We start from the raw sequence: 13,644 nt of genomic DNA, 5'->3' as shown, positions 1-13,644 counted from the left end.
GTTATGAGTATGGTCTATGGTGCATAGTGTCCCAATTAGCTATTATATAATTTAAATACGGCTTACTTTATTCGATAGACTGGCATATTTTGCAATGTTAACAATAAAAATCGTTTTCCGTTTCGTAAATATAGGCTAAATTCTACATATGACATAAGTAGTACACTTACTTTTTCATGAAGAATGTTGCACTTCGTAATGTAACACTATTGCAAAAAAAAAGGCACAAATAATTAGCTTCCCTTTTCGTAAAGATGGCTGTATTTTGCGATGCAGCATTATTGCATAAACAATAAGCAACGATGCCGCGGGTTATTTCGCGATGTGCCGTTGTTCACCAGAGAATCGTAGTGAAGTTGTCAAAAGCCGCGGCGCAACTGGCATGCGGCCGCTCTTACAGATAAAATAGCGTCAAGTTTCAACCAATCACATAACGGCACAATGCTGCCACGGGGTCATTTTTTGAAGTAGCGACTTGGGTGTCTTATTCACGACAAAGTTTAGCTTATTCTCCACGCAGTTTTATAGTTAGTACGAAAATGTAGTATTTTGCAATAGTGACTTATTTTAGATAAGCAGATGAGCATTTTTGCAAAAAAGATCCATTGACTTTTTGAAGAAAAAACGTCCCTAAATATTATTATTTTTTGGAAAACGAGTATAAGACAACAAAAAACTTACCGTTGTCTAAATTTTGCATTCAAACTTTTTTTTAGATGTTTATAGAAATTTTGTCGCATGTTTTAAACAAAAACCGATTTTTCTCAAAACTAGCCACGTGTGGGTTGGATCCTGTTTGCATAAATAGGTCCAATTAAATTTAACAAGTAACCATATTGTGTGAATCTTTATGAAAGTTTAGGCTTTGTCAATTTTGTTTTGCAAACAAGATGCATCCCGCATGGTCCCTTGTGAAAATTTTGAGTCCGTCAGTTTTTTATTTTGCAAACGAGATCTAACCCGCATGGTCCCTTATGAAAATTTAGACTGCGTCAGTTTTTATTTGCAAACGGGATCCAACCCACATGGTCCCTTCTGAAAATATATAAATTTGCGATTATGGGGAACCAAGCGACATGGATCCATTTATAAAAAATAAAACATTAACATTTTGTAGAATACAGAGTTATCATACAGCATGAATCTTATTAGCTTATTATGAGGTTGTTGCTATCACGTTTGGTAACTTTGTTGACTTAATGTTTTGATATGAGATAGTTGCCAGATCAATTTGATATTTAAGTAGGTCGATAGAAGGTGCATTTTAAAAGCTTTCTGTGTATTTAACTCAATTTTGACAGGAGTGTGGGTTGGATCCTGTTTGCATAAATAGGTCCAATTATTGCTCTTTTTGGAGCGAACCACAAACAAACCAAACAACATGTTAACCAATCATGGAGTTATTCAACGTAGACGACGTCTCGGTCGTAAGCTAGTTATAAATATGTAAGTAAATCATAACTATCATGTGTGCTTAGACAATCTAATCTATACTTCAACCAGTTTCTAGAGATAGAGCTAAGTATCAATAACTTACATCAAAATACAAGTTACTTACCTAAGTTTTGAAGTTAAATATTTATTCAAAATCAAACCACAGTTTCGTGTTTCGTTATGTTTACGAAAACTAATTAATTATTAACTTTAATTAAACATTTACGGAGCTAGTTCGGCTTGGGGAGTACTGTATTAAACGGAAATTTCAGTGTAACTTCTAGAGTTTGACCTTTGATTAAAAACAGTAGGTAAGTTTATATCATAACAAGCATCTGAGTCTAGTGTCGAATGATTAGATTAGAGATTTAGAGAAAATTTGATCCATCTGGACACTCATTCCTAAATGCCAAAACAAGCTCTTTAAATCTAGCACTAAAACTGTGGCCTGTCTGCCCTAGGTACATATTTTATGTTATATTTTATTGTAGTCATTACAAGTGAACTTTTATGGACACCAGTAAGCAAGTTCTTCGTCATGCAACGTGTATTTTTAACCCCCGACGCAAAAAGAGGGGTGTTATAAGTTTGACCGCTATGTGTGTCTGTCTGTCTGTGGCACCGTAGCTCTTAAACGGGTGGACCGATTTGAATGCGGGTTTTTCATTTGAAAGGAGGTTTTCTAGCGATGGTTTTTAGACATGTTTTATCAAAATCGGTTCAGGCGTTTTTGAGATATTATTGAACTTTGAAGTGACAATGTCGGGGGTTTTCCAACTTTTTGCTAGTTAGGTTATAGATTTAATTTAGTATTAAGTTTTGAAATAAGTATTACGAGTATTTCGGTAAGTTTCATTTGCGTTTTTAGGGTTCCGCAGCCAAAATGGCAAAAACGTAACCCTTATAGTTTCGCCATGTCTGTCTGTTTGTCTGTCTGTCCGTCCGCGGCTTTGCTCAGGGACTATCAATGCTAGAAAGCTGTAATTTTGCACGGATATATAATTAAACTATGCCGACAAAACAGTACAATAACAAACTCAAATCAAATTTTTTTTAGGGTACCTCCCATAGACGTAAAGTGGGGGTGATTTTTTTTTTCTCGTCGAACCCTATAGTGTGGGTGGGGTATCGTTGGATAGGTCTTTTAAAACCATTAGGGGTTTGCTAAGACGATTTTTCGATTCAGTGATTTGTTTGCGAAATATTCAACTTTAAAGTGCAAATTTTCATTAAAATAGGGCGTCCCCCCCCCTTAAAATCTAAACCGGTGGGTGGAAAAATTTGAAAAAAATCACAATGGTAGTAAGTATATCAAACTTACAAGGAAAACTATAACGGCTAAGTTTGCTTGAGAATTATTAGTACCTAAGTAGCAGCCTAAGGTATAAAATATACCTAAACTTGGAAGATTCCGTATAAAATACGAAATCCTTAGAAAAATATTACTTAATTTTTACGTAATGGCTAGGAACCTATTTGGCGGTGTCCCGCCACGCTCTTGGCTGTTTTTTTTTATTAGTTTGCTATGTGCCTTATAATACGTTAATATCCTCCTAAGTCCTCGTGTAGGTACTTTATAAAGGACCAATTAACACTAAGAATAACGGCCAAATGTACTTTATAAAATACACATGGTTCATTGAATACAGAATTTTAAGTATTTTGAAATAATATCCAAAATAAAAAACCGGTCAACCAGGTCAAGATTTAGTAGGGTATTCATCATAGTAAAATTAATATTCTCTTTCGAAATATTTAACATTGACCGCAATTTTCATGCACAGACACTAATAGAGTGAGTGAGTGAATGACAATTCCTTTCCGAGCCAATGTTGACCAGTTCTTTACTGTCTCGCAAACTGTGCACCGCGTTCTAATCTGAGTTTAGCTTAATTTTCATAATACCCCACGGGCACATTTAGCAGTATTATCAAGAGCCCTGAAATGCCCTATTAATTTGGCTAAGTGTCATTCCTAAATGTGGCTGAGTGATTAAGCTCCGTCACATTTCTTCTGAGGTGGCCACTAACGATCCAGAAAGGATCCAACTGTTTAGGCCGGCGGACCAAAAGCTTATAGTTTGTTAAAAAACCGGCAAAGAGCGTGTCGGACACGCCCAAGATAGGGTTCAGTAGCTATTACGAAAAAATCAAGTAATATTGTGTGCGTTATAACACAATTAAAAACTTACTACAGTCTTAAAATCCAAAGTCTTAAAGTCTTAAAATGCAAGCCCAGCCCCCGGCTCGCACCTCTGAGTTGAGAAATTAAGACCTGTCTAGAACCCGGTTACACGTACAGTCACCAGCACCAATTCTGAATAGAACAAGCGTGCATAAATATCTGATACGACTCTATTTCTAGGGCCGGAAGGACGTGTCAGATATCTTTGCACGCTCCGCTGTGGCAGATATTAATGCTGGTGACTGTACCATGATCACCAGTCTATGTGTAAATTGCACCGCACATTTTGCCCCTTGTTTGCATATCGAAATTGCTCGTACGTTGGCACGCTTCGATGGCGTTGCCACCGACTGTTATGTTACCGTCTTGCATCTCAATCCCTTTGGGATAGTGATCCTCCTGTAATAGTCATCCACTTTATGTTGTATCTGATAGCACCGTTAATTAAGTTTATAACGGTAGACGTATTTGGCTAAAAGCCTTACAGCCTTATTCATAAAAAAATCTTAATTGAGGTTTGATCGGTCTGTTACTTAGCAGACTGATTAAGCTTGTTAGACGGTTGTCAAGAAGTATGATTCATAAACGCTTGCTAGCAGTCTGCTAGTGTTGAGCTGCTGATAGACGGATTAGACGCGTATGTTGGCCACCCTGACAAATCAAAGGCAAAAAATGGCCTAATCGATAATTAAAAAAAAAAAATTGACAGCAGTGACAGCAAATTACCAGGAAAAAAAATAAAAAGCGAGATGTTTGTTTTCCCGCCATTTCCGATCCGCATGTTTATGTTGTGCAAAAAGCCATAATTATGTTAATCATCCTTATTTTTTTTTCATATTTATTGTTAATTTATTGTTGCTAATTAGAGGATTTTTAAATACAAATTCCTGAAAAATAATTTTTGCTGTTTTTTTTTTAATCTGCGTAGCCCTGCCTTCACTATAAATATCTTCGTACCTATGGTTTTTTGCTCTAGTCAAAAGTCAGCTGTTCAACTTGTGGCGGCCATTTTGTGACTTAGCAGAGAGATAAAGGAGGGTCTACGGTCCTCTAACTTTAGCAGAGCCTTGATCGACTGATTAGCGCTAACAGACGTTTATGAATCACGTTTTTTAGCATCGGGCCTTCAAGGAGGCTCTAACTTTTTATGAATAAGGGGGTTAGACTGGTAGAGAGAAAGGAGAGGATAACGTTTTTCCATTGTATTTTGTCGGATAAGATCATATTTATATTGCTTCTATTAGCTTCAGTAAGGTAGTTGAGAAAGAAAGAGAAGTATGAACTTTTAAGACAAAATACGACGGAAAACCCTCATTTACTACATCTGTATCTATATGCAAAAGTGTCCGTCGAAAAGCGTTTAAACATAGATGACATTACAGTAGCAAGTCGGTAAAATAATATTAATAAAACAAACAAAGAAAAGACACTAAAAACCATAACCCTCCTTTGGGCAGTCGTGTAATACTCGTAAAAAGGGAAAAAACACATGACAAAGTGCAATCGTCAACTGACATTCGGTTCAAATTGTGAAAATAAGACATAATGGCTTCAAGAGGTTAAATAAATATCGCATTTCTATAATACCACTAAACATATTATATTCAGTAGCAGAAGTGAGCGAGAGTTTCTCGTCTCTCCTCATGTGTTAAAAATGATTTACACCCTAGACTTTACTGCCAAATCTTGGCAGTAGAGTCGTATGTAGATCATTTCTAAGGTAATTAAAGAGTGTTTAGATTTTTTTTAGCACCGTAACTGCTCTAATACTTTTGCTGCTAACAGTACATAGGTATATACATACATAGATTCCATCATCTTAATATATAAAAATGAATCCCTATTTCCCTTGGTCACGGCATCACGCGTGAATGGCTGGACCGATTTCGCTAATTCTTTTTTTGTTGTTTGCTATTGTCAGGAGAAGGTTCTTATGAAAGAAGATTTAGAAAAATTAAAAAATAACTACACTGGGGGCGAAGCTGCGGGCACCAGGTAGTATTTATATATACATATATATATTAAACTTCAAAGGCTCAAGAACCAGCTTTCGTATTATTCATTCAAATATCTGCCCCGACTGGGGATCGAAGACCTAAAGCCTCATAGTTAGTATTAGATTTACATGCACGATGACGCCGAAAACAGTGAGATTTGGCAGTTTTTTTTGTAAATTTTTGAGATTTTTGAGTTTAATAAAGCATAAACTACTATTTTTTGCACATCCACTTTCATCTCTGCAGCCTCCGTTACAACCCTAGTCATTATACTGTTTTTGTAACTTTGATCGCATCAGTCTCTTTGCAGCTGACTGTACAAGTTTAGATTTGAGTAAATAAGCAACACTTGAAATAGATAAACAATTAGGGCCAGTACCGTCGGACTCTATTCCAACTGCAACGTGACCGCAGCTGCCGGCTGTTACATGCAAGTCTGATTGCAGTCGGCACAAGCGCATTCTGACTGCAATGAGGGCTATCGTTTTTTGTCTCACTAGATGGCGCACTGTTGCGTGAGGTTTTTAAGTATGGCTTTCAAAGTCTGTTATTACGGGCGTGAAAACAAAGTTTAGACTAAAATCATATTTAATACACCTTAAAACCGTACCATAAAAATATCGAGCATGCCACAGTGCTGCATAGTCCCCGTTTTGTTCGGAAAAAAGGGAGGACAAAGGTTTCCGAAAGACAAAACTGTCTCAAAACAAAGACATTAATTGCCCCGGAACGCATATTTGCCATAATTAATTTCAGATATTGCAAAATATTCACAAAATTATTCTAATTATAAATAAACCCGCGTAGCTCACCCAAAAACTATGAGATTTGACATTTCGGAGACCTCACGCTACACTAGCGCCTCTAGTGGCGAATTCATACGCGATAGCCCTCATTGAAATGTATGAGCAGTCGGCAGTTGGCAGTTACGTTGCAGTTGGAATGCATTCCGTCTGTACTGGCCCTTAAACATTTTATTTAAAACTTCTTTATTTTCTGACTTATAACTACTTAGTCTTAGGGGCTGTTTAACCATCCATTGATTAGGCACTTGTCCCACCGCCGACGATGAGCGAGAAGCGAATAGAGCGAGTAACTAGAAACGAGTGGGCGAGCAGCGAGAAGCGAGTGTAGTTTTGTCGCTCGGCTGTAAGCGAGTGTTCGCGTGCGACGGGCGATTACTCGCTCCACTCGACTCACTCGTGCGGGGCCATTCTGACATCGCTGAGCGAGTATCTATAGCTCAGCGAGTTTTATAGCTCTTGTCGCTGCGACAAAAGATGTAAGAGCGTGTTCTCGCCGACAGAGTGAACAGCCAGCGATCAACTATTAATATATGTGTCTCTTTTACTCACACAGGATCTTATATCTTTTGTTCGTTTCTTGAGCGAGAAAATAGTCGATAGCCAATCGTTTCCTCGCCGGCGGTGAGAAAAGTGCCTTAGTGTTAACTGACGGTTAAATGTGATGCTGTCTCCGTCTATTCGACCAAAACGAATGGTGAAAGAGTTCCTTATACTACACTAATAACTATAGAATTTTGCAATTGGCATTAACGGGCTAGAAATTAGTCAAATTGGAATTAGGAAACGAAATATCTTTAAATTGGTACACTAGCTATCACTTTTACTGTCATTTTCTTGGCTTTTCTTCTTTCTGTGGAACACCTCCATGTCAAATTGGAATCTCGCGCGCTCTAACTCCAGCCTTTCGCGCTGCAGAATTGTCCGTTCTGCGTACTCCGATACAAACCTTTGTAGTGTCTGGTTTAGGTCCTGAAAAAAAAAGACATTCGTCAAACCAGCCTTTATACGTCCAACGGGTACGTATTAAAATATAAAAAGTTTTAAAAGGATAAGTTGAAATACATAATGGTCATTTGATAATGCAATAGTTGTTATAAAATAAACCCAAACAAATCCGTAAACAAACCAAATCCGTAGATTACATGATCATAAAAGCTTGATAAATTAATAGTTTCACCAAAAATCATGTTATAACAAATTACCATTATGTATTTCGTCCATTATTTGTTTTTCATTTTATTTATTTCGACACGTTCCCACAGCTGGACACAGGCCTCCTCTCAAAATAACAGAGCTTGGGATAGGGCTGTTTTTGGTTTTGGGTAGTGCCCTCGATAAAAAATATTACTTTATCGAGCTGGTTAGTTCATTCATTATCCCAGCAACGTCCCACTGCTGGGCACAGACTTTCTTCCAGAATGAGAAGGCTAGGACCCTAGTTCCCACGCGGGCCTAGTGCAGATCGAAAACTTCACATAAATCGTTAAATTGCTTTGCAAGTTTATTCTGGATTCCTCAACAGCTTGTAGTATTTAACGGCGTATACGAAGATCCCACTTCTCACTTAGCTCGCGTTAAAACTACATTCTTCGACCTCTCATTCTGCGATGAAGCCTATGCCCAACAATAGAACGCACAGTTAAACCATTTGATTCTTGACCAACCGTAGAACGTTTTAACAGAAACTGCCACAATGAAATTCCCTTGTCAAGCAATAAGCAATGCGATGTCACTATGACTTTCTACGAAAAAGTTCCAAAGTTGGTCACGATTCAGTTGGTTCGATAGTACCTACATAGGCGAAGATGAATAAACAGTCTAGAAACCTAATAATAATCCAGCAATCTTATAAGCAATCAGATGAAATCTCTCAGGAAATCCTCTAAAGAGGCGTATTGGAGGAAATTACAGATCAGCGAGGAATAGAATTCATTTTGTATTGCAGCACTGCACGCTGATGAAGGTAAAACGCCGTTCTCTTGATATTGGAACATGGATGCTCTTGGGAAATTGGAATTACAGGTGTAAATTGAACACAAAGAACTGCGAGCTCGTGACTTGGGAATCCTGTTTTTTTACAATTGGTACGGAATTATCCGAACTGTTAATTACAAACGTTCAATTTTTAACCCCTGATGCAAAAGAGGAGTGTTCTAAGTTTGACGCCATTGTCTGTATGTCTTTGGCATTGTAGCACTCAAACGGATGAATCGATTTCAATGTTAAGTTAAATAACCAAATCAAATGGTTCATTGGTTGGTTAGGTTATCATTTAAGTTTTTATTTTATTTTAAGCAGTCTTTTTTACCTTCCTAATTAACGTTCGTATCTCAACAATCATATTCCAGAAATTTGGTATTTTAATTACGGAGTTTTAATAAATCAATGGACTTTAACATGTTTGTACATATCAATCTATGGCATCGTAGATCTCAAACGGATAGACCGATTTCGATGTAGTTGCTTTACATGAAAGCGAGTTTCCTTGCAGTCGTTCTTAGCTATGTTTCATTAATATTGGTTTAGCCATTTTTGAGATTTTGAATTTTTACATGGGGCTATTTCAACTTTTTTAAGTTGTTTCTGTGGAGGTTCTGTTTGAGTTTCATCCGCGGTGATTTTATTTATTGAAAAATGAGCTAGTATATATACAGTATATATTTTTAACTGTACCAAGCGCACTGTGTCTTCTTCAAAACTTTACAAACTCCCCTCATTGTTGCTATCCTGGTTGCCCAACAGCGCTGGCCTTGCTTACTGATCCCTCCTCACTTTCTCCATCTCCATAGTCCTACACTTACCTTCAAAACTTTAAATCCCCTCACTGTTTGTTATCTTGGTGGTCCAGTACCGCTACCAGAGCCTCGCTTACTGAACCCACTTCCTCCATCTCCATAATCCTACACTTAACTAGTAAGCTAGACATTCCCTTACTGTTGCTATCTTGGTTGCCCATAAGCGCTACCAGAACCTAGATTACTGATCTGTAATCTCATTCTCCCTGTGCGTAAAGAGTGGGAGTAAAGCTAGCAGTGCTGCTAGAAGCTGCCTACCCTGGAATGGATCCATCATCATATCAGCCAAAAGACGTCCACTGTTGGACACAGGCCTCCCCCCCAAAGACCTCCAGTTGCCTCGGTTGGAAGCGGCTTGCATCCACCGTGGACCAGCGTCTTTAACCAGGTCATCCGTCCATCTCGTTGGTGGACATCCTACGCTGCGCTTGCCGATCCGCAGTTTCCAATCGAGAACCTCCACTGCACGCCAATCCATCTCTATAGTTACTACACAAACCTTCAAAGCTTTACAAATATCCTCTCTGCTGCTCTCTTGGTTGCCTAACAGCGTTTCTGCAGCTGGAAACAGGGCTTCGCTGACGGAGTCTCTTCTCTCTTCCTCTGTTTCTATAGCTTCCGACTCTTCTTCCTCTGTCTGAGGTTCCTCACGTTCCTCCTTTTTGAAAAAAATATATACAACAATTGTATTGTTTTTTTTTAAGAAGTGTCAATGATTGTGAATGCGAATATTGATCATCATCATCAGCCGGAAGACGTCCTCTGCTGAAAAAAGGCCTCCCCCCTCCCCCCAGAACGCCACAATGAACAACAACTCGTCACTTGCATCCACCGGTTACCCGTAACTCTCACAATGTCGTCAGCCCACCTGGTAGGAGGCCTGCCAACGCTAGGTCTTCCGGTTCGTGATTGCCACTCGAGGACTTTTGGATATTGACAAAAAGCCAATATTTGCCGAATATTGACAAAGTGCAAATACTTATTTGCGTTAGTTACATACTTCACTAGTAAATTGCATAAAAATGGTCAATGCAAATAATCATCAAATCAAACTCACCTTGACGACAATATTGTTCTCAAAATGTCCGTCGTTAACAGAGAAACTGTTGAACACATTGCTTTTGGAATTTTGTTTGTCCGTCACTCTGATTACAAGTTGGTCCTAAAACAAAAAATAATAAACTGTTTATTTATCTGAAAATTAATTATAATCAAATTGAATTGCTTAACTTCTAATCTTAATTTAGGTATTAAATATCATTGGAGTTAGGACCTTTAATACAATTAAATTATTATTTTGTTTTAAAATTATTTAGCACAATAGGGTAGACTTAGTAGTTTATTTATTTAGTTAACTCGAGCCGATTCATGTCTCTAATTCTAGGGGTTGTAATTTTACGCGCTATAGGTTACATTAGAAAGGTTTATACTATCGTTAAGTTCTATTCCATTTTATATTTTGTGTGTAAACTTACTTAATATTTAGTCCGTCAGAACTTCTACCAAAATATTAGAAAACTTTAAAAACAACAGATGGATAATAAGTATTGTCTCAAGCTGTGGCGTGGTATAGGTAGGATTCATTTTTTTCTTACCCCTGAAGAAGTTCGTTCAACTTTGATGACTCCCTGTTCCTTGCTTTTGTCAACAACTGGGACCTCCAGCGGCACGACTTTAGAGGACCCTGCTTCTGCTGCCGGAGTGAGACCTGCGTCAATAAAGACAATCATTGGCGCACATTGGGTCCATCACAGGGTTGCCGTCGGTAGTTTACGCTGCAGCAGAGCGTCACCAACACTTAACTAGCGCTGCCTACTCAACGCACGCCATAAGGACAATAAAAATAGTGTGTGGCTCAGAACCAGGGATAATATTAAAACCCACGCACGCCCAAAATTGGGTTCCGTAGACATTACGAAAAAATTAAGTAATATTTTCTAAGGATTTGCTATATAAGAGTTAAACTACTAATAATTCTCAAACAAACTTAGCTGTTATAGTTTTCCTTGAAAGTTTGATATACTTACTACCAACCTGATTTTTTTCAAATTTTTTCACCCACCGGTTTAGATTTTAGAGGGGGGGACGCTGGATTTTAATGAAAATTTTCACTTTAAAGATGAATATTTCGCAAACAAATCACTAAATAATCGTCTTAGCAAATCCCTCATGGTTTTAAAAGACCTATCCAACGATACCCCACACACTATAGGGTTCGATGAGAAAAAAAAATCACCCCCACTTTACGTCTATGGGAGGAACCCTAAAAAATTTTTTTTTCAATTTTTTATTGTACTATTTTATCGGCATAGTTTATATATATATCCGTGCAAAATTACAGCTTATTAGCATTGATAGTCCTTGAGCAAAGCCGCGGACGGACGGACAGACAGACAGACATGGCGAAACTATAATGGTTCCGTTTTTGCCATTTTGGCTCCGGAACCCTTAAAAAAACAGAGGCTCACGGGTAGTTGGATTATCATGATCCCACTTAGGTAAAATCAAAATTTAACTTTTGTTTTTTTTTCTTCCAACCAACTAAAAGAATTTCCTTGCTCACCCGCGACCTTACGATAGCTAAGCTTATGCAAAATATGCGTGTTCATGCAGTTCCATCAGGAATAGGTTGGTGTGCGTGTTGCGGCAGCCGCCGAGCCGCGTGCTCCTGAGAAGAAGGGCTACGAAATAGCCCGAAACATGTCGAGCTAAACTCGGTTTGTTATCCGTTAAAATATCATTTAATATGAACTTTTATGATTTTTTTCATAGGTGTACCTTTATAAAACCTGTTGGAAAGAGCTGTCAAGAATAAATTCTCTTTTTTTTTCACTTATAAAATATTAATAAAATTGTAGGGTATATATACTCCCACAAAAACTACGTAGCTGTGATTTTGTTTCAATGCTTCAGCTGCTATGGATTAGGAGAAAACGAGTGAAAAAAATATTAGAGAATACATTTTGTCATTACTCTGTGACAGTTCAAGATAGAGGGCTGAAAGTTGGAGTGATTACTAGTAATGAGGCGAAAAACAATTGACATTTAAAAATTCTACTATTCCTCACAGGAGCTACATGTCCTTCTTTAGCCTGCTAAACCCTTTGTATGGCGGCGCCCCACGGCGAGCGCGCGAGAATGCATACACATTTCAATTCTTGTCACCCCGCCTCGTCGGTGGAAAATCACCTTAAGAGCGGTTTCGCACTACAACGATCCGAATCCGATTTGTCCGAATCTGACCCGACTCCAATACGAATCCGATCCGAATCCGAAGCGAATCCGATTCAAATCCGTGTAAACCACTATAAACGTTGCTAAACCTACCTCTCGTCCTAAACCATCCCACGGCGTTTCTTAACCGATCCAACACACCAGAGCTCGCCAAAAAGTCATCTTACCCGTCAACTCCTTGTGAATCATCTTCGCCTTCAATGCCATCAAAGGTCCATTTATATTATACAAACACCTTTCGGCCATATACCATTCATACAACTTGTCTTCCAGTACGGGGTTTTCGGCCGTTCTTAGTGTCCGCCTGTTGGATGTATGTGGCTTTTTCGCTGCCTTTTCTATCTTTGTCCGATTTTTACAGATATCATAGATGGTTGCCCGACCTATTCTGAATTCTGTCGAAAGCTTTCCGTAACTCTCTCCTTGGTCTATGCGTTTTATAATTTCGTTTTGACACTAGAGTGAGAGTCAGCTCTTGCGTTTCGGGCGTGGTAAGGCCAATATGTTTTTCCCTTCCATAGTTAAAACTGTACGAACCTGTAGGGAGATCGAGAAGAGTTGTGACAGAGGACAGAAGTGACAACGTCGATTTTTTGGAACTTAATAACTGGTAACGAGGTCGCAACAGCACGCGTTTTTTAGTTCAAGTTTCGAGCTAACAAACGCGCGCTATTGCGATGCGAGCTCGCTAGCAGTAGAGGTGAGACGTATTTACTGGAATAGGTTTGGCTTGGAAAGTAAGTTCAACCTATTAAACCGTGTAATATATTGTTGGAAGTACGATTTTTTGGTAAACGCCAGAGACAATTTTGGTAACGCAGGAGACGCCCAAAGTGTCGGTAAAATGGTTGATTGGCCCGAGTACGCGTTCCCGCCCGCGATTCTTTTAGCGTACGAGTATTTAGGAGTACGGCGGCTGACAACGTTCCACCAACTTGAAAACAAGCATTTAGGTATGTACACTTTTTTATTGAAAAACTTATAAAAATTGCTGAAAGTCCTAAGCCTGTATAAAGTATGCAGGGAAGTTTTTAGTCGGTATTTAATATAAGTTAAAATTTTAAAAAAAATGAAGTGTGAAGACTGAACTATGACGCGGAATTCGTAGTTCGATATTCGTAAACTACTAAAACTAGTACGGTTTAACCGCAATCACGGGAGCGCATTTAAGGGAATAATTTGTTTACGCAATGA

General features: G+C 38.4%; 1 protein-coding gene across 1 annotated transcript; it reads right to left on the bottom strand.

Annotated features, from left to right (window-relative positions):
• Nucleotides 1-5,970: 5,970 nt before the first annotated feature.
• LOC141438729 (uncharacterized) lies at nucleotides 5,971-11,011 on the bottom strand. Its single transcript, XM_074102653.1, has 4 exons — nucleotides 10,812-11,011; nucleotides 10,274-10,378; nucleotides 9,716-9,874; nucleotides 5,971-7,390 (listed from the first exon to the last, which is right to left on the bottom strand). The coding sequence occupies exons 1-4, from the start codon at nucleotides 10,944-10,946 to the stop codon at nucleotides 7,229-7,231; spliced, it is 561 nt and encodes a 186-aa protein (XP_073958754.1). The 5' UTR covers nucleotides 10,947-11,011; the 3' UTR covers nucleotides 5,971-7,228.
• Nucleotides 11,012-13,644: the final 2,633 nt, after the last annotated feature.

This window comes from Choristoneura fumiferana, chromosome 19 (assembly GCF_025370935.1).
Source record: "Choristoneura fumiferana chromosome 19, NRCan_CFum_1, whole genome shotgun sequence".
NCBI lineage: Eukaryota > Metazoa > Arthropoda > Insecta > Lepidoptera > Tortricidae > Choristoneura > Choristoneura fumiferana.
Note: the sequence above shows the minus strand (reverse complement) of the source record. Positions and strands in the feature narration are given on the sequence as shown.